At 55.1% G+C, this 25151-nt stretch overlaps 1 protein-coding gene across 1 annotated transcript; it reads right to left on the reverse strand.

Moving 5' to 3' along the window:
• Nucleotides 1–1447: 1447 nt before the first annotated feature.
• PGF (placental growth factor) lies at nucleotides 1448–14580 on the reverse strand. The gene is made up of 7 exons (XM_058567390.1): nucleotides 14202–14580; nucleotides 12952–12994; nucleotides 8354–8550; nucleotides 7494–7570; nucleotides 5434–5463; nucleotides 5266–5328; nucleotides 1448–2337 (listed from the first exon to the last, which is right to left on the reverse strand). The coding sequence occupies exons 1-7, from the start codon at nucleotides 14274–14276 to the stop codon at nucleotides 2310–2312; spliced, it is 513 nt and encodes a 170-aa protein (XP_058423373.1). The 5' UTR covers nucleotides 14277–14580; the 3' UTR covers nucleotides 1448–2309.
• Between the last annotated feature and the right edge of the window lie 10571 nt (nucleotides 14581–25151).

Genomic DNA, 25151 nt, shown 5'->3' on the forward strand with positions numbered 1-25151 from the left:
CTCTTAATAAATCCTGTGGGCAGCTGTGTCCAGCCCCAAATTGTTTCTTCTTTGTTTTAGAGTGTGGGGTACTCAAGACCCCGTTTTCCTTAGCTCTGGGTCCAGTCACCAATCTGAGCAACAATAAAGTCCCTCCAATAGCCTGTAACACAGGACTATGGTCTGTCTCTCTCCTCAAATGCAGGATCCATGAGAGCAGGTCCTTGTGTGTTTTATTCCTCACTGGATCATTGGTGCCCAGGACAGCGTCAGGTACATAGGTGGGGATCCACAAATATGTAATGAGCAAATGATACGGGCCCCCTAGGACCTAACTGATCTGAAAGGACTGCCGATATGGTCAAATGGACCAGCCAGTTGCTTTCCTACTTGTTCCCACTGCGAGGCTCCTGGCCATGGATGCAGATTTTTCCATCTGGCCTCCAGGAGCTCCCCGGTCTCTGTCTAGTTCTCTACAGGGGTTGCTGGCCTGGGTGGGGAGGCTGACCTCCAAGTGGGTGACTTGTGAAGCTGATAGCCTTGGAGATGCTACAGGGGCTGGGCTGGGGTCCCTGGGGCCGAGCCAGAGGCCTGGCCAAGGGGAAGGGGTGCTCTTCTCAGCTCTCAGTCTGTCAAAGGCAACGGCTCAGAATGGCTGCGGCCCAAGAGTGGAGAAGCAGGAGAGAAAGTGTGTTTCTTCCGCAAAGTATGTCCCCCGGGGCTGGCCAGTCCGCCTCCTATGATCACCAGCCAGAAGCACATTCTGACCGGAGTGTCCTTCAGGGGGGCCCAGGCCTTGGGCAGCTGCCTCAGCAGGACCACCCCACCCCACCCCACCCCATTGGACCGTCCATGGCTTCCCTCCAAAGCCCGAGGCGGGCCCCTGCCCCCTGGGCCCCTGTGGGTCTGTCCTGAACAGTCCCCAGGAGAGAAAATGGGAACTGCCCTTCCCACAACACTTACAACATAAAGACAAACACACCTTGTGGGTCAGGGGCAGATGGGAGTCTGATAGTAAGTGGTTTGGACCGAAAAAAGAAAAAAAAAAGAATTCTTTTTCGTTTCATGCCAAGGCGTTCAGGAGGAAGGCAGAGAAAGGTGGGAGGTAAAAAGAAGAAATCAAGCAGCATCTGCAGATCCCTGCATGCAGCAGCCCGAGCAGGCTGGAGAGGCTGCAGGTCAGTCCCCTGGGGCCAGGGCCCGAGGAGCTTAGAACCCCATTCACTTGGGGTCCAGAGGGCCAGCCACTGGGCTGGGTGTGGGGTGAACCTGGGGGGTGGGGGAAGGGGACTGTGCTCCTGAATTTGAGGCTGTTCATGGGTGGCCCGGGCCAGGGTCTCCCAACTTTGGGGCCAAGACTACATCTTAGGAACCTCTCGTTATGGGAGGAGTGGACCTCAGGGTTCTGCCAAAAGCAACTGGGAAGAAGATACCCTGCAGGAGCAGGCTGGAGCCACCCCCAGGGCAGCCTTGGAGCCCATAATCCCTTCTTCTGTCTTGCTTCCATTTTCTGCTGTTGCCCACTGTCCAGCAGACACACTCCCCTGGAAAAGCTGCTTCCAGACTAGAATAGTTTATTCAAGAGAATCTGGCTTGGCAGTCAGACAGCCACGCAGGGGCAGCTCGCTCCATGTCCAGCCTGGGGCCCACTCTTGGCCTGTGTCCCTGAGAGGGGCAGGATGGTGATGCCTCAGCCACAAAGAACAATGTCCCAGCACAAGCAGTGGCAAGATAGGAGGAGAGACCATAAGGGACAAGGAGTGGCAAAGGCCCCCAGGCAACCACTGTTCTCCAGAGCTGAACATTCTGATCTCCAGGGTGCAGAGCTGCTGCCAGGAAGAGGAGGAAGCAGGGGACCCCTCCACTTCCTGCCTGCCTTCCCACCCAGCTGGGGCCCTGGCGGCCAGAGGAGGCTCCTCCAGCCCCACCCTGGCCAAGAGCTCCCGCAGCAAGGGCTGCCTGTCCAAGCAGAGCCCAAGGCCCAGGAATAGACAGTGGGTCCCCCTCTCCTTCCCATGCCAGCCCCCCAGAGAGCCCCGGGGCCTCTGGGGCCTGGCTTGCCCCTCACAAAGCCACAAGTCTTGCTTCTTCTCAAGCTGAGGCACACACAGGCCTGTGGCTGCCTTCTCTCTTTCTCTCACGTTCTGTTTAAGGCACTGAATTCCTGAGGGTCCTATCCCCCCCTGCCCCTCATCTTGGAGGGAGCGAGTCATTCAGCAGGGATACAATTGGCTAATAAATAGAGGGCAGGTGCCAGCAGGGAGGTAACCGAGTGTGACGGTAATAAATACACGAGCCGCGTGTGGGGTCTCTCTTCTCCGAGGGGCTGGTTACCTCCGGGGAACAGTATCGCCGCACCTGCAGAGACCAAACACAGACGGGGAATCAGCACACTGGGGAGGGAGGCGCCCCTCCTACGGGAGGGCGGACAAACCCAGAGCGGGAGCTTGGACAGGGAGCACGGGGAGCTTGCAGCACTCCTGGATCTCTGCTCACACCGAGGCCAATAAGAAGCTAGGAGCTACTCTTCACCAAGCACTTACCCAGGTGCCCCGCCCTGCGCTAAGCACTCTCTTATTTACCCTTAACAATATCCCATGAGGAAGGCACTGTTACTATAAGCCTTTTGCAGATGAGGAAACTGAGGCTCAGAGAGGTTAAGAAACTTGCCCAAGGTCACACAGCTAGTCAGTGACAGAGCCAGCTTTGAACCCACTCTGGCTCCATGCACTAATGCCTCTGGTTACTCTGGGACAGCAGTCTGCAAACTGGGGTACCGGCACCCCTAGATGTACATGAAGATTGTCCAAGGTGTATGTGAGTATTGATGGTTTTAAAGGAATCGTTTTCAGCCTCCACATGTGCTCCGCCTGAAAACTGTCTGCCTGAGAGGTCTGCTTCCCCCCCTTAATCCACAGCTCCTCTTCTCCCCTCAGAAAGGAAGGAAGCATCTTGCCCACTCCAAACCCTGTTACAGTGCTTTGCTCCCAGGTAAAACAGTATTCAGGGGTCGGGTGGGGGGTGGACACTGAACAAAAGAACAATTTGAGATACGGGTGTAGGTATTGAGAAAGGAGACATGGCGTAACAAGCCTTCCGCAAGTCAAGTGGTTTCCAAGTCTTTGCTTTCAACAAAATGGAAGAACAACTTAACCGATTGTCAGCTAATATATCAGAAGAAGTCATTTTCGTTAGCAGATCACCTTGAGGTTTTTGGCAAATAACTTGGAAGACTGAGTGACATCTAGTTCCATTCACTTACTTATATGAGCGCAGTTTCTCATCCTTTTCATCTATAAAAACTGATGGGCAGGGAGGGAAGTAATGCTGAATGCTCAGTCTGACAGCGAGTAATAATCATTAACGGGTTCATTAACTAATTGAAAAGAGGTAGCCACATCCATCTCGTGGAGAGCCGTTCTGAATAAGATAGATTGCACTTTTATGCTCAGCATTTATTAAATATGATGTATTTGTGCCATTCTGATCAATTGGTACTACTAATAATTATTGTGAGAATTCATTCCAGGAGAAAATTTAATTTAGAGTTTTATGTTCACAGGAAATTTAAAATAATTCAGGGCCGGCCCCGTGGCTTAGCGGTTAAATGCGCGCGCTCCGCTACTGGCGGCCTGGGTTCTGATCCCGGGCGCGCACCTACGCACTGCTTCTCCGGCCATGCTGAGGCCGCGTCCCACACACAGCAACTAGAAGGATGTGCAGCTATGACATATAACTATCTACTGGGGCTTTGGGGGAAAAATAAATACATAAAAATTTAAAAAATAAAAATAAAAATAAAATAAAATAATTCAGACTTATATACACCATTGTTGTGGCAGGTATATATGGCAAGGTGACACAGAAGAGACTTTTGAACATTAAAAAAATATTTCATTAGGCTGAAATTCTGTGGGGAAAGTGAAATGGAAATATAAGTTCAAGGAAAAAAGAAGCAATGTAAATATGCAACTATTAAAGGAGAGTGTTCACTTTTTTTGTTATTGCTGTCGTTCATTTTTTAAAAAGTGGATGATGGTGAGTATTAAGTTAGGATGGCTTATTCCATGGGATACATCTGAAGAGTTATATAAGGGCTTTATATTAAAATATTTGTAACTTTTTTTAATATTTATAACATTTTTATATTTATATATAACATGCCAGAAATGATATCCTTTGCAACTATTTACAATTTTGATGGAAAAGTTCAATGTCAACTTAAAAAGGAACAAGGGAGGACATGGGTTTTTGACATTCTTTGAGGAGATTCCCAAATGAGATGTTTCAAGACTGCTGTCCTGACAGATCGAGCAACGGGATGCTTTCTGTCCGGGGCTGTCCGGCCAGGGGGAGCCCTGCATTGACTACACTGCCAGCTCCTTCTCTGAGGCTTTACTGGGGCTCAGGGGAGAAATAAGGGCCACATGTCTTCAGGGAACCAACTTCCCCAGAACCCCTGTCTTCACAGAGTGGGGTGGAAGTCTCTGTCAGGGAGGGGCAGGCTTATGGGGTAGGACCTGGGTCAGCTCCAATCCCACGGCATGAAATGACTTCCTGAGGTCTTGGAGAGGGGAGGAGACAGGCCCTGAAGGAAAACCGCACTGTGACTGAGTTACGGTGCGTGTGAAATATTTTATTTTTTCCTATTTACTCACACAGAGTTGAGTTTTCCCTTCTCTACTCCCTCTCTCTCAGCCACACTCAGGCCTGGACTCCAGCCTGGGCCTCCAGGTCTGAAGCCAAGATAGGCAGGTAACATCGAAAGGGAAAGAGGAAGCACGTGGACCCCAAGGCCTCCTGGGAAATACTGGCCTGGGAGCCAGTGAGGGGTTGCACCTTCCCCAGGGCCACCAGGAAGGAGCTCTGGGTAAGTCTTCAGCTGTTGGGCTTTTCAGTCCTAGAATGTAAGCACTGGCGAGCAGGAATCCTGTGGGTTTGGTCACTGATGTATCTGGCACACAGTAAGTGCTTGCTAAATATTTGTAGAATGACTGAATGCTCAGTGGGCCCTCGACCTCTTATTCTACACACAGAGGAAAACTAGACTCAGAGAGGTGACATGACTTGCTCGAGGCCACACAGACACTCAGGGCTGAGCCAGGACAACAACTAAGGTCCCTTGATGCTTCCTGGGCCCTCGAATCTCTCAGAGTGCGGCTCCCTGCTCTGGCCCCAAGACTGCCTGGGCCTTGCTTTCCCCTTCCGACCACTGCCCCCTGCTGGCAGGGCGGGGCTCCCCTCTGGCCCAGCCTCCTTGCCATCCCTGGGCCCCCGCGCACTCACAGGTGGCAGTCTGTGGGTCTCTGCTTCTCTCTCTTCCTCTTCCCCCTGCCCTTGGGTCTCCTCCTGCAATAAGCCAAAAGCGTCAGGACAAGGCGGCTGGGGGCCCCCATGCTAGGACAGGGGCTGGCAGGCCCGAGAACAGCCCGGAGCCCCAGCCAGGCCACTTACCTTTCTGGCTTCATCTTCTCCCGCAGAGGCCTGGCAAAACAGACAGAGAGAGAGAAGGGGAGAATCAGGAGAGCGGTAGGTGGGGGCTCCCTGCCACCCCCACATCTTGCCTCAGACATCCCGAGTCCTGGTCCTGCAGCTGGCACTGAAGCCACTAGGGGGTAGCATGGAGCTAGTGAGGAACAGATGGCCAGAGGCCTCTGGGCTTCAGCTCCACTCAAGACTGGTGACCTCACCAAGAGAGGTACCAGTTCCCTCTCCCGGCTCCTCTCCACACCCTTCTGCTCCTCAGCGTCTTGGCATCAAATCTGGGGACTTGTGAGTCTGTTGTCTGCTGCCTTTTTTGTTCACTTCCTTCGGGTGCACTCTGGAATCTCAAGGACAGTGAACGAGGGCCAAGGCTGTGGACTGGAGGATGCTGCCGCCAGCTAAGGCTGACTGTCAGGGCACAACTGCCACCCCTGCCCTGGGGATGTGTGACACTGCAGGCAACAGCAGGGGGAGTGAAGGAGGACGTAGGGTGAGGGGAGGTGAGCACAAGCCCCACAGTCACCTGGCATGTCCTGGCTCTGCCTCCTGGGGCTGTGGCTGTTGGCCCAGAAGCAAGAAGAAAGGTGTCCCTGTTGCCCAGCCCACTGGAAGGGGACAGAGCTCAGTCTTCCCCAGGAACGGGGGGTGGGGGGTGGGGCAGTGTGCTAACAGTCAGCTTCGGGGCCAGGGACTGCTGCCCTAGGCTGGCTGTCTCCTTTGGGAACCAGGGCAGGGTACTAGGGCCACTCGGGACTGCCTGGTCATGTGTCTGCCATCTTGGGCAAGTCAGAGACACTCTTGGAGCCTCAGTCTCCTTGTCTGCCTGCCTCAACAGAGTGGTTGTGAGGGCAAAGGTGATATAGAAGGTGAAGGGTCACCATCCGGCACTGTGCCCTGGGGGGTTCACTACTGAACTATTGTTATATGGCTAAGCCCTGGCTGGGAAGGACGGGAGGAAACAGACTGAGGCAGGGCCCCTGAGAGCGGTACAATGAAGAGGGCCCAGAGCCTGGGCTCAGGGCCAAAAGGGTCAGCCAGAGTCCCGGACAATAGGCAGCACTGGGGCTCCTGGAGAACGTGGTAATGGCCATGAGAGGGAGCATGAAATAGGGCAGGCGTAGGGGTAGACAGGCTGGTGGGCCCGCACTAGCTGTGGCAAATCATGCAACCAGACCAAGCCTTAGTCTCCTCATCTGTAAAATGGGGATGCCAAGAGTACCTACCTCCCAGGGTGGTTCTGAGAGCAGGGGCCTGGTCTGTCTTGCTCACCACTGTATCCCAAGCATCTAGGACAGTGCCTGGCATACAGTAGGCACTCAATAAACGTTTGTTGAATAAATGAGAAAAGTGCCCAGTGTGGGGCTAGGCACAGAGTAGATGCACAATAACCAGAGTAGATGGTCCTCCCCCTCTTCTCACCCCAGGATGGGGCTCAGCACCCCTAGTCTGGTGCCTCTATCATGGCCCAGTGGCACCAGGAGAGTATCTCTGCCCATTTCTCTCTTCCCTGAGCCTGGCTGGCGGTGCCAGGCCTGCTGCTTCTGGTGACTAATGTTCAGGGTGCCCTGGGCATGGCAAGACTGGCGCTGGTCCAAGGCTCTGCCAGGTGGGGTTGCGATTTTAAAGAAAGCCTGGTGCCTCCTTCCTTCTGCCCCTTCCTCCCACCAGGGCTTGTCCTTCTCTGTGCTCCTCTCCCAGGGGCACCAGCCTGGCCCAGACTTGTAATGTCTTTGCCTCAGGTGTCTCTTCCAGGGCTGGGCAGCTGGCTCCCATCTCTGGGAGGGGGTGATGTGCCCCAAGCCCCTGAAGGTCTGGGAGGGACCCAGGCTTCCTCTGCCCCTGCGGCTTCTCAACAGCTGTGCTCCAGCTGCTGGGACCACCTCCCTAGGCAACACTGGCTGATGGTGGGACAAAAGGCAGCTGCTACTAGTCCCCATTTTCCTGGTCTCCCTCAGCCAGGAAGGAAGTGCAGCCTGCAGCTGAGGCTGCCAAGTGTGTGGGGCTGTGCCTGCCACCCTCTGAGGACCTACCTGCATTCACAGCGCACGTGCTGTGAGAAGGTCAGCTCCACATAGGAGGGCCGGTCCCCAGAGCGGATCTTCAGGAGCTGCGGGGAGAGAAAGGTTGGCTGCCTGGATTGGGGGTGGCCCACCCCCTCCTTGGGGGGAGGACCAGACTCCCAGTTCCCCACCAGCCTTTGGACAACAGGCCCTCATTCTGCTTTGAGTGTGGGGCAAACAGCCCTCCCATCTGCATGACGATCTGAGGGAGCCCCCTGTCCCTCCCTACCCAGGGCCACCAGCATAGCAATGGTGTAGGAAGGGGGTCCATGCTCTGGAATCAGAGAGACTTATGTTCAAATCTCCACTCTTCCACCTGCCAAGCAAGTGAAATAATGTCTCTGAACCTCGAGTTCCTCATCTGTGAAATGGGAATAACGCTTGTCTCGAAGGATTGGAAGTTGAGGTGAGATTTATGAAGGGCCTAGCACAGTGCTTAGCATTACTCAGAAAGCACCTGACAAACCATTGTGTACGTGCCTGTGTGTGCGTGCCCGCGTGCAAGCAAAGTGCAGGGACTGAGCTGGCTTGAGAGGGCTCGGAATGCTCCTGGTACAAACAAGGACTTCTTGAATCTGAGCAGATTTCTTTTCCAACCTCAACCAGATATCCTGGGTCTTGGGGTAGGGCTAAGCTAGAGCCTGAGAACGCTGGTAAGGGAGGAGGTGAGTGGGCTCAGAGCCCAGATGGGGCTCAGGAAGGAGGGCGCTGTGCTGGAGTCAGTTCCAGTCCTGTGACCTTGGCCTGCCCTCCTTCCCTCTCCAGGTGGCCCCTCGAGCAGGGTGTGGACGATGAGGCAGGCCAGGACATGAGGAGGGCACTCTCCCTACCTGCATGGTGACATTGACCGTCTCCACGGGGACACAGTGCAGGTTCTCATCGCCACAGCAGCCGGTGCAGCGCAGCAGGGAGACGCAGGACGGGCTGAACATGTGCTCCACCTCGCTGGGGTACTCAGTCACGACGTCCACCAGCCTCTCCAGCGCCCGGCAGTAGCTGCGGCCCCACACTTCCTGGAAGGGCACCACTACGAGGCGGCACAGACAGCTGCGTCAGGCCAGGAGGGGCCGGCTCCTCGAAGCCCCAGACCCGGCTCTCCAGGCCCTGCAGGGCCTTCGAGGTTCAGCCTACACCCCCTCCTCCACGAAGCCCCCAGCCTATCTGGGCTCCCACTGCTCTGAACTCCTGGTGTGATCCCTCTGGGATGACTGTTCTGCTCTTGGCTCATCTGCTGGATGAACATCCCAGTGGAATGGAACTTCCAGGTGCCCTGAGCTCTCTGCTCTGTTCTCAACTCAGGCACCCACATCTGCCTTGGTGCCTCAGGAGCTCCGAGGAGCGTGCTCTGGCAGCTCCCCAGGCCCTCTGGGTCTTTCTCAGGCCTGACCTAGTGCTTCCTCAGTCTTGGGGAATTTTCAGAAAACAGTCAGTTCTGCAAGACTGGCTTGCAGAGTCCCACAGGGAGGGTTAGCCTTCCCCTTAGTCCTTATTTCCCACCCCACGCTGGGCCAGCTCCTCTGCCTGGCAGCCAAGACTGCAGCCAGCAACGTGCCCCATCCCGACTCTCCATTTTAGTTGGACCAGCCCGCGCATCAAGCCCAGGCTGCATCACCGTAATTCCCACCTTTGGGCTCTGCTCCTTGCCCCCTTCTCATTTCTAACCAAATAAAGCCCATCACCCATTTCTCAAGGCCCAACTCCCACCTCCTCCCCGAAGCCTTCTCCAACTTTTCCAGTATGAACAGATGTTCCTCCTTTGAGCATAACTGAGGGCTTGCCTTATCTCGCCCATTGGTGGCTCTTATCTCCTTTACAACCAAGTGGAGGCTCTGCGAGGCCAGGGACCCAAGCGCCCGGTAAACACAGGCTAAGTAATTACTGATTGATTAGATGACAGTTCACTGAGGATTATCAGGGATGTCCCTGACCACCACGACGTCCTGGCGGTTGTGACCAGGATCGTTTGGGGGCTGATCTGGCATCTCTCAAAAGATGCTGCTCCTTCAGGAGAAGGCCTGGGGCCTGGACCCAAACAGAGGCTCACAGGAAGTGAGTAGCTAGAACCAGGAGACCTGGCTTCTAGTCCTGGCCCTACACTGGCTGTGTGACCTTGGGAAAGTCACTTAACCTTTCTGGGTATACCAGTTTCCTCGACTGGGGAAAACGAAGAAGGTTGGGAATAGATAGTTGCTAAGGTCTCTCCCAGCTCTGACTGACGGTCTGTGATGCTGTGCATACAACCCAGCCCAGCCTTGAGACCGTGGGCAGAGAAACAACTCCGGCCCTGGGTCATCCTGCCCTGTACCTGATGGTCGTTCTCAGCTGGTGGGGGAGGACAGGGAAGCTGGGCCACCTGGGGACCCTGCAGCCTCTGCCCTAGAGCAATGGCCTCTCCTGGCAGCCCCTCACTTCCTTCCATGGCCCTTCCCAGGAGGCAGAGGGGCCGAAGTCCATTCCATTGAGCCTCTGAGGACATGAGTCTCAGGGTAATCTCAGAGGAAAAATAAACTTCAGCCCGCGCAGAGGCCCTCGGGAAAGGCTGTAAGCTGATGGAAAATACCCAAGAGGCGCTGTGTCCATGTGGAGCTGGCGGAGGCGGCCACACGGGCAATAAACCGTGCTTATCTGGGCGTCTGCTGCTCCATTCTGCCCTGTCTGCTTAGGGGGCACTAGGATTAGGCCTGTGGATGGGAGAGGGACCAGAGGCTTCCCTTGATCCTACCTCTCCAGCCACTGGGACACTCTCCCTGGATCCAAGTGGGGAACAAGGCCCTCTCCTTCTAGGCAGCCACGAAGCCCCGAAGCCCTGGGGACGCTGGCCTTTGCAGTGCGAGGTCAGAGGAGCACCCCCAACCCTAACTCCGTGAGTGTGTGTTTAGCCTAAAATCTTCATGAGCACTATGTAACTTCGAGCGTTTAATCTCCGCCTTGGAAAACATAAATAACAGCAGAGGAATAGCCAGCTGCCAAAGCACCATAGGAGGCTCAGGCTCCTGCTCTGGGACCAGCCATCAGGGAGGGGACAGCACTACAGAAGGGGCACCCCAGCCCCCTACCATTCAGCCAACAGACTCCCACCCAGTGGTGCTGTCAGGCCTCGGCCAGGCTAAGCAGAGCCGGCTGGGCCTTGGCGGCAGAAGAAGGGATTTCCTGTCCTCACCCCCACACCCCACCATGTAGGCTGTATCAACAGGTCCCAGGCTCCAGGGCCCTGAAATCTGCCACTTGCCGGGCCACATGGCCAGACCATGCTGGCGGACGGGCTGAGAAGAAGGTGGGCTGGGCCTGGTTTACTGGGCAGCCCCCAGGAAAGAGGGCAATTCATCTGTGGAGGCTGCTGCCTGGGTGTGTGGGAGAAACAAAGGGAGCCGGGTAAGGGGCCGGCTGAGGGAGCGTGGTGACCGCTCCCAGATGTGGGCTGAGCCCCTCAGCAAAGAGCTCTGCTCAGCTGCTCCTGAACGCACTTCCTCTGGCCCCAGACCTGCTCCAGAGGTAGGGGTGGCGGGAGAGGAATGGGAGGCTGTGTCCAGTCAGGCACCTGGCCAGGGTGGGTGGTCTCACAAGGGCCACCAGTGGGCCCTCAGCTCTCCCACTGGCCCTATGGACAAGCCTCCCATCTGGCTCCAGCTGCCTACCACCCAGGACGGAGGAGACCCAAGAAGGGAAACGTTTAATCCTGAGAGCAAGCTTCTGGGGAGGCTGCTGGGGAGGGGCCACAGGGCTATGCAGAGCTGCTGGTCACCAGACCGAGCCCAGCAGGTGTCCTCTCCATGGTCACTGGCGGGGCACACAGCCAGCCCGCCTCAAGGGACACCCTGCTCATGTCTGTTCAGCCATGAGCCGTGGGGAGGTCTGGTGCCAAGCACTCCAGCTCAGCCACATAAACGGAGGAGTATCTGATGCTTTAGGTGACCCCAAGGGCCTCTCGGAGCCTCAGGTTCTTCATCTATAAAATGTGGAGAATACAAATGCCTTCCTAGTTCGCAGCCTGTGGTCAGCACAGAATTATGGTAGATGCCCAATGCTATTATTAGAATAGTAGTAGTAAAAATCAATGTCCACGACTGCAAAGTGCAGACCACGTTGTCTCTTGTCTGTGTTAGTGGGAGGGGATGGCGTTTTCAGATTTTGATAATTGGGGTCCAAAGCTCATTGTACTTCCCCTGGTCACAATACAGGAACCCTGATTGATCAGGTTGAGAGATGAGCTGCCCTAATGAGTCAACACTTCCAGGCCTCCTCACCCTGGTCCCTGGGAGATATATACTCTTGTGACTCCTCTGTGGAGTCAGATAATCCTACAATTTTAGAAAGATAACCTTAAATATGTAATCTAATGCTCCCATTTCACAGATGAGGAAACTGAGGCTCAGACTTCTTTGGTAGCTATTGCCTGAAACACACTAAAAGCATCAAAAAGGCCATGGGGTGGAGATGGGTGATGGGTCCCTCTCCAAATCCTAGAGAGCCTAATGTTGTGCCAGTCCCCGAGGGCACAGCAGGGGAGGGGCAGAGTGTCAAAGAAGTCAAGGTCTGATACCTCCCCCACCTTCTCCGTGCCAAGGGGCCTGGGACTGAGTCATCGGCGCATGGCCAGGCCCAGGAGAGGCTAGCTACCAGGCAGGCAGGTGGGTGGGCGGGCAGGCAGGCCAGCAGAGAGAGGGTGTTCCCGGCTCACAAAGGCCATCACGCGTGTGCATGTGCACGTCCCTACACGCTCCCTCTCCCACGACACAGGAGGAAGCCTTAGCAGTGGTGTGTGGCCTCGCTGCACGTCTCGGAGAGGCAGGGAGGGAGGAGCGAGGCAAGGAGCCTGGCATGCACCTCCTGCCTTCTGCATGTATGTCTCTTTGGCAAACGTCTTTCTCTTTGAAGATTTCCTCTTGATGCAACTCAGGGTGGGGAGTGGAGGGGCCAGTGAGGACCCGACTCCTGTTCTGTCTATTTGTAATCAATGGAAGGCCTGGTCAGATCCCTGCAGATGCGCCTGGGCGGGCTGGTGGGAAGGTCCCCTCAGCCCTCCCTCGTCCTCTTGACTGCTTGCCCACTGCATCCAGCTCCCAGACCCCCAGTCTGGCCCCTGGCACTCACTGCCCACACTGCGCTCCAAGACCCCATCTGCTCCCTTACACATGCTGGGAAGGGGCTCTGAGCCAATCACACGCACCCTGGGTATACTGGCCCCAGCCCTGCTTTCTGTGTGCTGGGTGACCCTGGCCCAGGAATACACCTTTCTAGGCCTCTGGGTCACAAAGGGGGGATCTCTTAAGCCCTGCCAACTTCATCAGCCAGGATGTCAGCCAGCTTGCAGTCTCTCCAACTCAGTCTCAGCCTGTACCCACCCTTCATGCCCATCTCTTCCCATCTCTGCAGAGGCCTGGGAGGGAGGGCTGGATGAGCACACCGACCCCCAGCCCAGCCGGCTTACCTTCCACCTCTGACGAGCTGTTCCCAGCAGACAAGGCCCACTGCTGTGGACAGAAAGGTGCAGAGATGAGGGGACCACATGGGCCTCTGCGCTCTGGGGCCGAGCGCGTTGGCAAGAGCGTAGAGGCCCCTCTGGGCTCCTTCCCTGCCCCGCCCCCCCGCCCCGGAGCTGCCTCTTTCCAGGTGCAACTAAAACCTCACTGGACCCTGGGTGTGTCCCACCCCTCTCTTTAGCCTCAGTTTCCTCATTTGAAAAGGGTGGGAGGCTGGAGGCTCTTGGAGACTCTTTGCCCTCTGTGCTCCAAAGATCTTGCAATCCTTCGGGGTCTCCCATCTACCCAGCCCCCAGGCCAGCCCTGCTGGGCCCTGTGCAGCCCGCCTTGGCTGGGTGCCAGAGCACAGGGGGAGGTGATCAGCTGGTGGGAGCCGAGGGGCCGGAGCGGGTGGCGCCATGAGCTGGTGCTGCCGGTAACGTTACACCTCTGGCCAGCCTTGCAGCAGGCAGACGGTGGTGGGTGGTGGGGCTCTTCCGCCCCAGTGGGACCGCCCAGCCCACCCACTCTTGGGCTGGGGCCGGGGACTACCGGGGCAGCGGGACAGCACAGTGGGAAGGGAGCTCATTGGCTTTGTCAGGATTTCACTGCCCGAGCTGGCTCCTGGCCAACCTCACCCGGCTCCTGGGAAAAGGGCCCTGCTCACTTCCCCAGGCCCTGCACTGAGGACCTCCAGCTGCCCACCCGGGAAAGAGGGCACAGCATGACCTCTTGTCTCGCCCCCAGCCCACCCAGGAGCCCTGGGCTCAGCCTGGAACCCTGGTGGGGGCAGGGCCCAGCCTCCCCACCAATGGCCACTTCAGCAGGCTTCCCCTCCACCAGGCCGGGTCAGAGGTCCTGGGGGCGCCTGCCTTGTCACGGGGCCTCGACCCTGACCACAAGGCCAGGGACCCGCCTGGGATTAGTGGAGAGATGCTTTTAGCAAAGCCACCAGGGCTCCAGGGGCCAGACAGGAAACCTCCCTCCCTTCCCTGTGGCTTCCCTGCCCCCGCCAAGACAGACCCCAGAGCTAGAGTATGGGACAGCCCAGCCTAAGGTCTGCTCCCAGATGGCGTGGTCCAGCCTGGCTCCTGGGAAGTGTGTGGACATCCTCGGAGGTGCCCCTCCCCGGAGAGGGTCTGTGATTTCAGAGCCCCTGCTTCGAGTGTTGAGGGTGGGACGGTCAGGGGAGTCAGCCTGGGGGTGGGAGTGGTCTTACCTGGGGGGGCACAGCAGGCAGCGCCAGCCCAGCCAGGAGCTGCACGAAGCAAGTGAGCAGCCTCATGGCAGGCATCTTCTCAGACGTCCCAAGCCAGGGGGCTCCAAGGGAAAACCACCATGCTCGTCCCCCCGGGGGAGCCCCTGGCACAGGAGGAGAGGAGCTGAATGGGGGGCCGGATGCCCCCCTCACTGCTGCCCCGAGGTCCCCGCTGGGGGCCTGAGCATCCTCTGGAAGCCCGGGGGAGTCGGGAGCCCGCAGGTAAGGCTGTGGCTGGGGAACCTGATGCGGAGCGCCCGGCGGGGCGGGGCGGTGTGGGGCAGGCGGGTCCCTGGGGAGGGTCCGTCGGGCGCCCAGCGCGACCCCCGGTTCTCTCGTGGCTGGCCAGTGAAGATGCGACTTCCTCCTCAGACAGCAGCTCCCTTCTGGGACTGAAGCTTGTCGGCGACTGGGTTTCAGGGGCCGTGAACGGGGCGTGGCTGCAGGCCGGCCCCGCCCACCGCCGACGCCGCTCCAGACCCGAGACCCGGCGAGCGGCCGAGCGCGGAGCCGGCCCGGAGGCGGACGCGGCGGCGCGGACCTGAGCGCGCCGGCCCCGCAGTGCGTGGAAGGGGCGCTCCCGACGCAGACCCTCACGCCCCATCGGAGCCTGGCGTCCGGGGCTCCGGGACCCCGGAGCACACAGTGCCAGCCAGCGGAGAGGGGCCCACAGCTCTGCTCCTGCTCTTCTAGGCCGGCCACCTGGGGTGGGGGCATCCAGATGTGCAGCCCAACGTCTGCCAACAAGGTTCATGACCTTAGCGGCCTCTGCAGAAACTGCAGCCTCAGACCCCTAGGAAGGCAGCAATTAGGTGAGGCCCTTCCACCTATACCATCCCCACAATCCTCAGGGGTGAAAGGATTATTAATCCTATTTTATAAATGAAGAAACTGAGGTTCCCAGAGTGCCCCTGCCTGTATGTTGTACATACATATGCACACTTGAAAAGTGTGTGTGTGTATATCTGTGTGTGTGTGTCTGAGGAACTGACAGAGACAAACCCCAAGCCACATGACTCCAGAACTGTCTCTCCACCCCATGCACCATCCTCCTGGCCAGGCACTCAGACAGCAGAGCAGCCCAGCTGTGGGCACCTGGCTGGGGGTCCAGCACTATTTCCTCTTGTGGGAAGCAGTTTTCTCAGGCCTTCCCTGTGAGGCCGCCACATGTGGGTTGGAGAGTGGCCTAGTGCAGCATTTCCTCCTGGTCCTCGGAGGAGGAAGAAATGCTCCAAGGTGACAGGGGTCTGCCAATGGGTCTGTGTGTGTCTGTGCACGTATGTGGGCATTTATGTGTGACTGTGAAGATCCACGTGTGCTATGGGTCTCTGTGTGATCTGAGTGTCTGCATGTCTCCGCTGTATGTACGAATGTGGCTTGTGTGGGGGTCTGGTCTCTTGGTATCTCTGTATGCTTATGTGATTATGTGTGTGTATGTGTCTGCTGTGTCTCTAGATGTGTTTGGAAGGGTGTCTGAATGTGCATTTCAGGGGGATTGTGAATTTGTATGCCTGCCTGTGTCTTTGTGTGTGTGTCTCTCTCTGTGTGTGAGTATCTGGACGAGCTTCTGTGTGTGACTGTGCATCTCTCTGTGCATTTGTGTGTGCCCTCCTGTGGTCCTTGAGCATTCATCACTGCCACCACCCTCGCTGCACGGCTCCCTGGCTGCAAGAACCTGGCAGGATTCGGAATCATGGGTTGGCCTGGCCTGCGGCTGGTGGGCAGCTGTGGGAGAGGAGGGAAGCCTGGGAGGCGGCCCCTACAGCTCACATTCCAGCCAGGAGCGGAGAGGCCAGGGCGGCCCCTGCTCTCACCCCAGTGACCTCTGCGTCCGCTGCCTGCCTGCCCACCCACGCAGGGCTGCCAGAGACACTGCCTTTCTGCCTGGTCTGCCCCAAGCCTGGAGGTCCGGGAGCCAGGGACCAGTCACCAGACAGCTAAATGGGGGCTGCAAAGAACTTTCTGATGAGCTCCAACGTGCTAGGGCTCGTGGGCAGACAGATTCGTTCCTGGCCCAGGGTCATGGTGGAGGGAGTCTGGGGATTGCTGTGCATGTGTATGGGGGTGAGTAGACGTGTGTTTGTGCATATCTGGATCATAGATGTTTGCCCATAGCATCTGTGTATACATATGCAGGTGTCTATGTGTGTCTTTATTTTGGATTTGGATTTGTGTACATGGGCACGGGTGTGTATTGTGCATGAGTGTGTGTATTTAAATATCCGTATTGTATATGCTTGTCTATAGCTGAATGTTTTGAGCACCTATGCACTGGATGCATTTGCCTATAACCATGTATGTATAGGGGTGTGTATATTGTGTATGTGCGTGTGTTTGTAGTCATTCATTTATTCTTTAATTCACCACATATTGCTTAAGCCCTACTATGCCCCAGGGGCTGGGATGTGGTGTGGGGGTTCCCTTGAAGTTGATGTTTGGGGAGGTGGGGTACCGATGGTGGGGGACACCGCAGCTCTCTTCCTACACTCCGGAGTGAGCTCAACACCTGGGCAATGACTGTCATTCCCTCCAGTGCACCTCAGGCTTGTTGTCACTAAACTGGGGGCTATAGCCTTCTCAACCTGGCTCTTGGGTTGTGAGATGGATTAGCTGGCATAGACTAAGTGACAGAAATCAATAAGACTCCAAAATTTCCATGAGTTAGAGATAGAACTTTACTCTTGCTCACCTCCAGTCCAGGGCGGGTGTGCTGGTAGCTCGGCTCCCCTGAACTGTGACTCTAGTCCTTGCAGGCCATATAACCTCAAGTGACTTCCTTTACTTCTCAGAATCCCCGCTTCCTCCATCTAAATATATGAGAATAATAACAGTCCTTACCTCGTAGGTGGGGACCGACAAAGCAGCTGGGTGCAGGAAATTGTAGTTGTTAGGCGTGATTTCTAATTCAACTTTTCATTCTTATTAGAGATATAAAAACACTGCAGTGACAGAGCCGGGTCCTTGCCTTCATGAACATGAGACAGATAGAAAATAAAGAATCTCATGTTTCTGCCAGTTGCAGGGGAGCAAAAGGATAGAGGGATTTGCACGTGTGCATGCATGTGTGCACACACACACACACACAAATTCTCACTATCACCATCCAGGTGATCCGTCTCCCTGTCATGAGGCCTGCTGAGTATCCAGGCTCTGAGTACCTCCACTGGCAGAGTCAGTGCTCACGGCTCAGCGTTCTGTCATCAGAATTCTCACTACAGCCCTATGAAGTAGGTTTTAATTATTTTCATTTTGAAGATGGGAAAATGGAGGTGCAGGGAATTTAAGTAATTTGCCCACAGTCATGTAGCTACTAAGGAAGGGACGGAATTGGGGATCAAGCCCAGGTCTTTCTCCAGAGCTCTCTTCAGTGAGCAGAAGCTGTCTCTGCAAACTTACAAATACGTTGAAGGAGGGCCGATGTTTCAAACCCTTTCTCGGTCTTCCCCTTGCTGAAACAGAGTGGGTGCTTGACAAACTCTGAAAAGCTGACATGTGGGAGGGAGAAGCCCTCATCCCAGGCCTGGAGCTGCCCCCGTCACAGGGAGTTGGGCAAATACAGGTAAACAGGAGGGTCTAGGCCATAGGAACACTGTTTGGGCATGACAGCAGTCACCATGAGCAGCCGTGGATTCTAGCCCTGCATGCTAGGCTGCCGGGCCAGCCCCCACCTCCCAAGGCTGCCCCAAAACACAGGACTTTCCACATTTTGCATTAGTCATGGTCTTAGCCTGAAACACTTGCCTCAACCCATCCCAATTTCTTGGCTTTCAGCTTCCTGACTCATTTTCCCATTTTGGTCTGGCCTCTTCTTTGTCTTGACCCTCTGAATTACTTCCCTTTTCCTTCTCCCTTGATGACAATTCAGCATCAGGCACTGGAGCGGTGTCCCAGGTGGCCCTGGGTAAGCCCTCTCCCTCTGACCCTGTCCCTGAGCCCTGGACCTGGGTATGGCCAGAGTGGGGTGAGATACAGAGTATCCAGTGACTAGATTGCCTCCTTCCTGGCTGTCAGGGAGAGGTTGGGCCAAGGGCCTTTCCACTTTGTTAGGCTGTAGCCACCAACTAGCCAAGTCACCAGCAAGAAGATACTTGGTTGACCTCTCTGCCTTCTCGTCCTGCCTCCTGGGCTGGGATTTCCTGTGGCCCTCAACCTGCGCCCTCTTCTTCTCTCCATGCACTTCTTCCAGGCAGGCTGATGGTCATCCTGGCCACCACCACTGGGTGAGATGCCTCATCTAGGCTCTCCCAGCACCTTGAATTGCCCCTCCATCGTGGCACCTGGCCCCATGTCATCACTGCCCAGCTGTTTGTCTGTCTTCCCTCAGACCATAAGATCTGAGGGGACAGACACTTGTTCACCCTTGGATCCCCAGCACCTAGTGCGGTGCCTGGCACACAGTAGGTGCCTAATTGATGTTTGTTGAGTTGCGCCAATCCTCAGAGCACTCACTCCTCTCCCCACAGGGAAGACATCCTAAGTCTGCCCATTCCTTACCCAAATGTCCTTCAGCCTTCAGAGGTAGCCCTCCTAGACCCCATGCTCAAGACAACTTGGGTGGGCCTCTTTGGTGGGGGTAAGTGTGGAAGAACAATGTCCTGTTACTGTGTAATCATGACCTGGGTTGGTCACCACAGCCCCACCAGCCCCCAGGGGACAAGGCTCATGCCTCAGGCCAGAGACCAGAACCCGGTGGGAGGCCGAGGGTGGGGCTGAGTTGGAAGGGAGACAAGAGCAGAGCCCATGGGTGACCAAGTGGTTCCCAGGGGCGGGAAACAAGATGGCACCCACCACAAGGGCTGTGAACAAGGGAAGCCAGGGAAGGTGCCCACGGCCTTGTCCCAGGCCTTTGGGGCGACGTGTCGTCACCAAAGGATTGGAAACCTGTACTTTGGGAACTTGGCAGCCAGGGCTGGGTTTTTCGTGTTTTCTGTAATTATTTCCCTTTTGTTCTCCCTTAGTATTTAGTAAAGCCCTTTGTAAAAATGCCAGCTGGATGGGCCGACCCCGTGGCTTAGCGGTTAAGTGTGCGCGCTCTGCTGCTGGCGGCCCGGGGTTCGGATCCCGGGTGCGCACCGACACACCGCTTCTCCGGCCATGCTAAGGCCGCGTCCCACATACAACAACTAGAAGGCTGTGCAACTATGACATACAACTATCTACTGGGGCTTTGGGGGAAAATAATAAATAAATAAATAAAAAGACTACAGCATAAAAAAAATGCTAGCTGGTCTCAGCTGTGCTAAGAGGAATGATGAAGGGGTCCTCTGTGCGTGCTTGGCCCCGCGCTTAGTGGTGGCAGCAAAGTCAAGGACCACTAAGGGCAAAGGGAGGCTCTGGGGCCACGGCCAGCACTTCGTGTCCAGCAGCCTCCCCGACACTGAGCTTCCCTCCAGGCTCTTCCAGGCCCCAGATTGGGCTTTATTGAAACCATAGGGGCTAGAGGGCCGACCAGTCACGGCTGCTTTGAGGGAGGGCGTTTATGCAGATCCTAGTGGTGTCCAAAGCTCTGGAGAAATCCAGAGGCCAGGCACCTGCTGTGCCCTGGCTACCCAGTCGGGGGCAGTCCTCCCCAGCTGGGGCTACTTGGCAAGCTGCTGTCAAGGAACGGGGCTCATGAGCTGGTGCCATAACTGCCTCCCCTTCCTGCGCTCCCAACTCAGGACCCTTGCTAAGCCTTGGTCCCCTGCCTGCCTGCTGCCTGCCGGGGTGGACACTCAGCTGGTCCCTTCCCAACTGCTGGGACCCTCCACACCTTTCTCTCCCTCTTCTCCTTCCAGCCTCTCCTCGCCTCCCCATTGCTCTCTCAGCTGCCCTGGTGAGAGGGGCTGGGAGACCTTCCTCCTCAGGAACAATCGCCCCTTTCTCTCTGTTGTGTAAGTGATACGCGAGGAGAGGAAGCTATTTGTAATTAATCGGCTGTGATGTGGAATGGAGCTTTCTGAGAACTGGAGAGGCCGCCAACAGCTCGGGGCTGTCCTGCCTCTGCGACAGCTGGGTTGTTGGGGATGGCAGGTCCCCCTTCTCATCCCCCACTCCACTGGGGAGGCCTGAGGGATGATGGCGGGTGGTAGCTTCTGCCCACGTGGCACCTTCTGTGTGCCAGGCTCTGTGCTTCACACATTTAGTACATGGGAATCTCCCGACCACCTCTGAGGGAAGATTGTTGCCCCCACATTTCAGATGAGGAAACAGAGGTTCAGGGAGGTGAAGTTACTCATGCAAGTTCCCTCAGCTAGCAAGCAGCAGAAAGGAGAAGGATGGACAAGGTCCAGCTGAGGCTGTGCAAGGAGGCAGTGTCTGGCATGGATTAAGAGCCTGCCTTTTACTAGCTGCATGATCTCGAGCAAGTCTTTTCAGCTTTCTAAGCCCATCTCAGAGGTGGGTTATGTGGTTTAAATGAGAAAGTGGAAATTGATCACATAGCATAGTGCCTGGTATGCTGTAAATGCTTAATAACTTCAGCTATTATGATCATTTCCTGGAGAAAGGGAAAAGAAGTGAGCCAGATTACCCCCACCAAGCTTCAAGCAGACCCCGCCATGGTCTCCTGGACCATGGTCCCCATGGTCACCACAGATGACAGGAAAGCCATCCCAGAGGAGGCAAGGCTGCTGGGTTATTCCTCTGCCCTCCAAGGTTGAGCCACCTCAGAGACCTCCTTCTCCATAGAGTGGGAATATGGGGAGAGAATGGGAGAGAAGAGGGCACCCACATCCATTGGGTCCCTTCGCTATGCCAGTTGCATAGCGGTTCATAGAGATGATCCTGCTTCATAGACGATCACAGATAATTATGAATTAGCATCTGAAGAACCAGAGTCAAGGTGCAAAGTGTTATGGGAGCATAAAGGGTGGGGAAGAGGATGCTGGTGTGTGTATGTGATCAAAATAAATATCTATCTCCCTGGCCTGGGAATCCTGACCATCCCTTCCCCCAGGGAAGGCACCCACCCAGAAGCTGGAAGATTCTGTGAAAGGGGGAGGGAGATGGGCCCTAGAACCAGGGCCCTTGGCTTCTTGGGGAAGGAGGTCTTAGTGCCCTGGGCACGTCTTCAAGGTGGCAGTGTGACAAAAGTCTTCTGTAGGGACTTCCCCAAAGGAAAAAAAAAGTGATGCTTGCTTCCTGGGGAGTAACTGAAGGACTTCCCTGAGCTCCTGGGGGAGGGCTTTAGGGGGAGGGAGAGGGAAACAGCAACCCAAAGACCATCGCTGCCCCTTACCCTCAGGCCACTGCATCCAGAGGCTGCAGAGTCTGGGGAGGCGGCCAGCGGCCCGAAGTTGTTGCTTGTGTCCCAGAGCTGGCAGTGGGGTGAAGGGCCTGGAGTCTCGGCTTAGCATTCACTCTGATGCCAAGAGCCCAGGGGGTGGCCACGGGCTTCTGTTCTTGTCAGGAGTGACGTTGTCTCTGTATGGGTCAGAAGGTTGGTGGAGACTTTATAAACTAAACATCTCCTAATGGGAACAGCGTGCATCTGGGTGAGGATCCCTGAGAGGCCTGTATCTCTTCCATTTTAATGTCACCCCTTGGAGCCTTAGCCCCTGGTCAAGTTGTCATTCTGTGCTTCAGAGGGAGGGGCCGGGCCAGTGAATCAGCAAGACTCCAAGAGAAGGAGCTGCATCTTCTGTGGGTCCTTCCCTCAGTCAGCCCTACTGAGAGCCAGCCCCTGGGCTCAGCGCTGGAGACACCAAGAAGATTATGGCCCTCGAGGGGCTTCCAGTCCAGCGGGAAAGGCTTAATGTTGTCTTAAATATATCAAGTCTGTGCAAAACAGAGCCCTCCAGGGCCTCTGCCGCAGACTCATGGTCACAGGCGGGTGAGCGGCTGAACCTTAGATGGCCTGTCCTCTCGAGGGCCTTCAGGCACGTGAAAGATAGAGAGTTCCAGAGACTTCCGAGGAGGTCCACTGAGGGGGCAAGAAAGGCTTCACATGGAGAAGGTACCGCTTGTGTAGCATGTCACAGGATGAACCAAAGTTTTTCCAGAATCCAAAGGCGGAAAGAGCACTGTAGTCAAGTGGAATAGCTTGGTGAGCTGTGGGTTATTTGCAGGACATCAAGGAATCTGGTGGGGCTGGACTGTGTGCAGGGTGGGGGAGGGACTGTGCCCGGAGAGAAAACTGGAAGGGAAGGCTGGGGTCAGATTGTGAAGTGTTTTGAAGGCAGTGAGAGATTGAGAGCTCACAGTTTATTCTAAGGACTCCAGGGAGCCATTGCAGGTTCTTCAGCAGGGTAGTGACATGGCTAGATGTGTATTTCAGAGAAACAACTCAGAGCAGGTGGAGAGTTTGGCTTAGAGGCAGGAAGACCAGATCTGTGGTTGTCGCAGAGCTGAGAGTGGCCTGAATCAAGATAATGGCTGTGGCAGGAGACAGGATGGGACCCAATGCCACCCAGATAAAAGAGTTCATTTCTCAGCCTTCTTTGGAGCTGGCTGTGGCCTTAGGACTGAGTTCTGACCGATCCCTGCCCCTTAGGGCTTTTAAGGATTCTGGGTGTAAGTAGAAGTATTAGGTTTGACCTCGGGGAAGTCTCCTTAAAAGGAAGAGCATGTCTTACTTCTCTACCTGCCAAGCTTTTACCTAGAACTCCATTATGATGGTAGGAGCTCTTGTAGTCATCTTGGACCATGAGGATGAGTTAGAAAAAAATTGGATCTCGGAAAACTTTACAGGGTTGCCATATCAGCTATGGCCTGCTTACATCCAGAATTATTTTATGTGAGGGGGAAATCAACTTCTATCTTGTTAAGTCACTGTTATTTTGGAGTTTTCCGTTAACATACATGTTGTTCTGCATTTTGCCTTATAACGGTGAGAAAATGAATTCCACAGTTGTGTATGAGTTTCATAGGAAAAGAGGCTACATTCTTCCATGGCTTGTGCTGGGGAGTGAGTCATATCACTGTTTCCTGGGAAGAGTTGGGGCTCTCCATCCCCTCTCAGTTTGAAGCAGGAATGGAGAGGCCACTGTTAAGGATATAGACGTTGTGGCCCAGCTGGGCTGGACCTGCCTTCCCAGCTTCATCCCTCCCTTCCCAGCTCTCATCTTCCCCCAGAGAGCACAGGAAGGAAACTTTGTTGGGGGCAGGGGGTGCAGAGGGGAGTCAGATTAGTTCCTCTTATGGTTGGATTCCCAGGGGTGGAGGAGACAGAAAGTCTAGTGGAGGGTTCAGCAGACAGACAGTGGACCTCCAGCTGGCCCCTCAGGCCCCAGGCTCTTCTTTGAGCAAAGAACACTTGGCTGCTTGTCCAAAGATCGTCCTCTGCCTCCAGCTCCCCTCATCTTGGAGAAGAACAGGGGCCTTGAGTCTATAGCCCAGGAGGCCCTAAGGGGCAGGTTCCTGCCTTGGGTATAATGGGGTGGGGGTGTGGGGTGGGAATGGAGGCGGAGTTGGGTCTGGAGGCTGACATGAGCCATTTCACTCTAACTTTCCAGCTCTAGCTTTAGGTCAGGAAAGCTATGAGGGAGGGGGTCCAGTTCTCCCAAATTATGAATGAAATGCTCCAGATGACATCATATACCTTGAATCACTTCCATATCTTTCTTCCAGGAACCTGCAGGAGTTCCCCAAACCCACACTTACTGAGTGTCACGTATACTTCTCATGTCTATGTGTGTGATCTCACTCCATCCTCACAGCAGCCCTGAGAGTTGGCATCGGCCCCATTTTAGCGATGAGAATGGTGAGGCACAGACAGGTTAAGTAACTTGCCTCAGGTCACCCAGCCAATAAGTGGCCAAGCTGGAACTTGAACACTAGTCATGTGGCTCCAAAGACCAGGCTTTTTGTGCCAGTCATTGCTGGGGAGCCCCTGCGGCAGGGGAGGCCTAGGCCTGAAGTCACAGAGGGCAGTTTCCAGGTCCTCCCAAACCTAGATCAGGTTGTGAAGGAAGGGCCCTCCGTTCCAGCCCTCCTGCCTCTCACCCCTTCTTACCACCCCCTCTTGTACTCCTACCTCATCTTCACTTTCCATTGTCTGCACTTGGAAGATTTTGAGTGACAGTGGATTTGTGTCAATCAAAATAATATTATATATATATAATAATAATATTAATAATCCCTTATGGAGATTTACTGATTTCAAACCCCTTTCACATACTTCGTGTGCTGAAAACACCCCTGTGAGGCAGTCAAATGAAGAGATGGAGATTCAAAGACACTAAGAGACTTGTCCAGGGCCACATAGCTGGCGAACGTGGTGGTTGGTATTTGGACATGGCAAATACGATATGCTGTCGGATGGAGCCCGACCTCTGACCTCAGGCCTCTTAGTACTTTTTGAATGACACCTACCCTGCTCCAGGCCCTGTGCTGGGGGAGACTCCGAGGCGTAAGACATACTCTTAGCCCCTGAGATGCTCCAAAGCCAGCAGTACTAGGAAGAAAAGCTGAGGAGTCACGCCAAGACCCAGAGCTGGTGTAAGCAGCTATGGGTGGGGGGTCTCAGAAGAGTCAATCAGAGGGATCACTCCTCCCAGGGTGTCTGCATTTTTCCAGGGACCAAAAATCTCCCATAACCATGTGTCACATTCACGATGCATTGCCATATCCAAATACCACCTACGCTATTATTTATTTGTTTAGATTGATGCTTTTTTTCTTTTTACTTAAAGAATATTTGTAAAGGAAACATTATATCACTACTTTAAATAGAAAGGTAACTGTAAAGAGCAATTAAATTGTAGCTGGATGTTGCTGGTGAAGACTCTGAGCCTGAGGCCTGCTCTCTTTTTGTTAAAAAGGACACTTAGCAGGTGTTACTGAGAGGTTAGAGACACAGTAGCCCCGGACTGAGGCTTTCTTCTTGACTCATTAGGAGGATGGAAAGAGGATCAGAAAGGGGACAATTTTCTCACTCCATGATTCAATGTTATTAAAGGCTAGCTAAAATCATCTCAGACATGCCCCAAA

Source organism: Diceros bicornis, chromosome 24, assembly GCF_020826845.1.
Source record: "Diceros bicornis minor isolate mBicDic1 chromosome 24, mDicBic1.mat.cur, whole genome shotgun sequence".
In the NCBI taxonomy this organism is placed as follows: domain Eukaryota; kingdom Metazoa; phylum Chordata; class Mammalia; order Perissodactyla; family Rhinocerotidae; genus Diceros; species Diceros bicornis.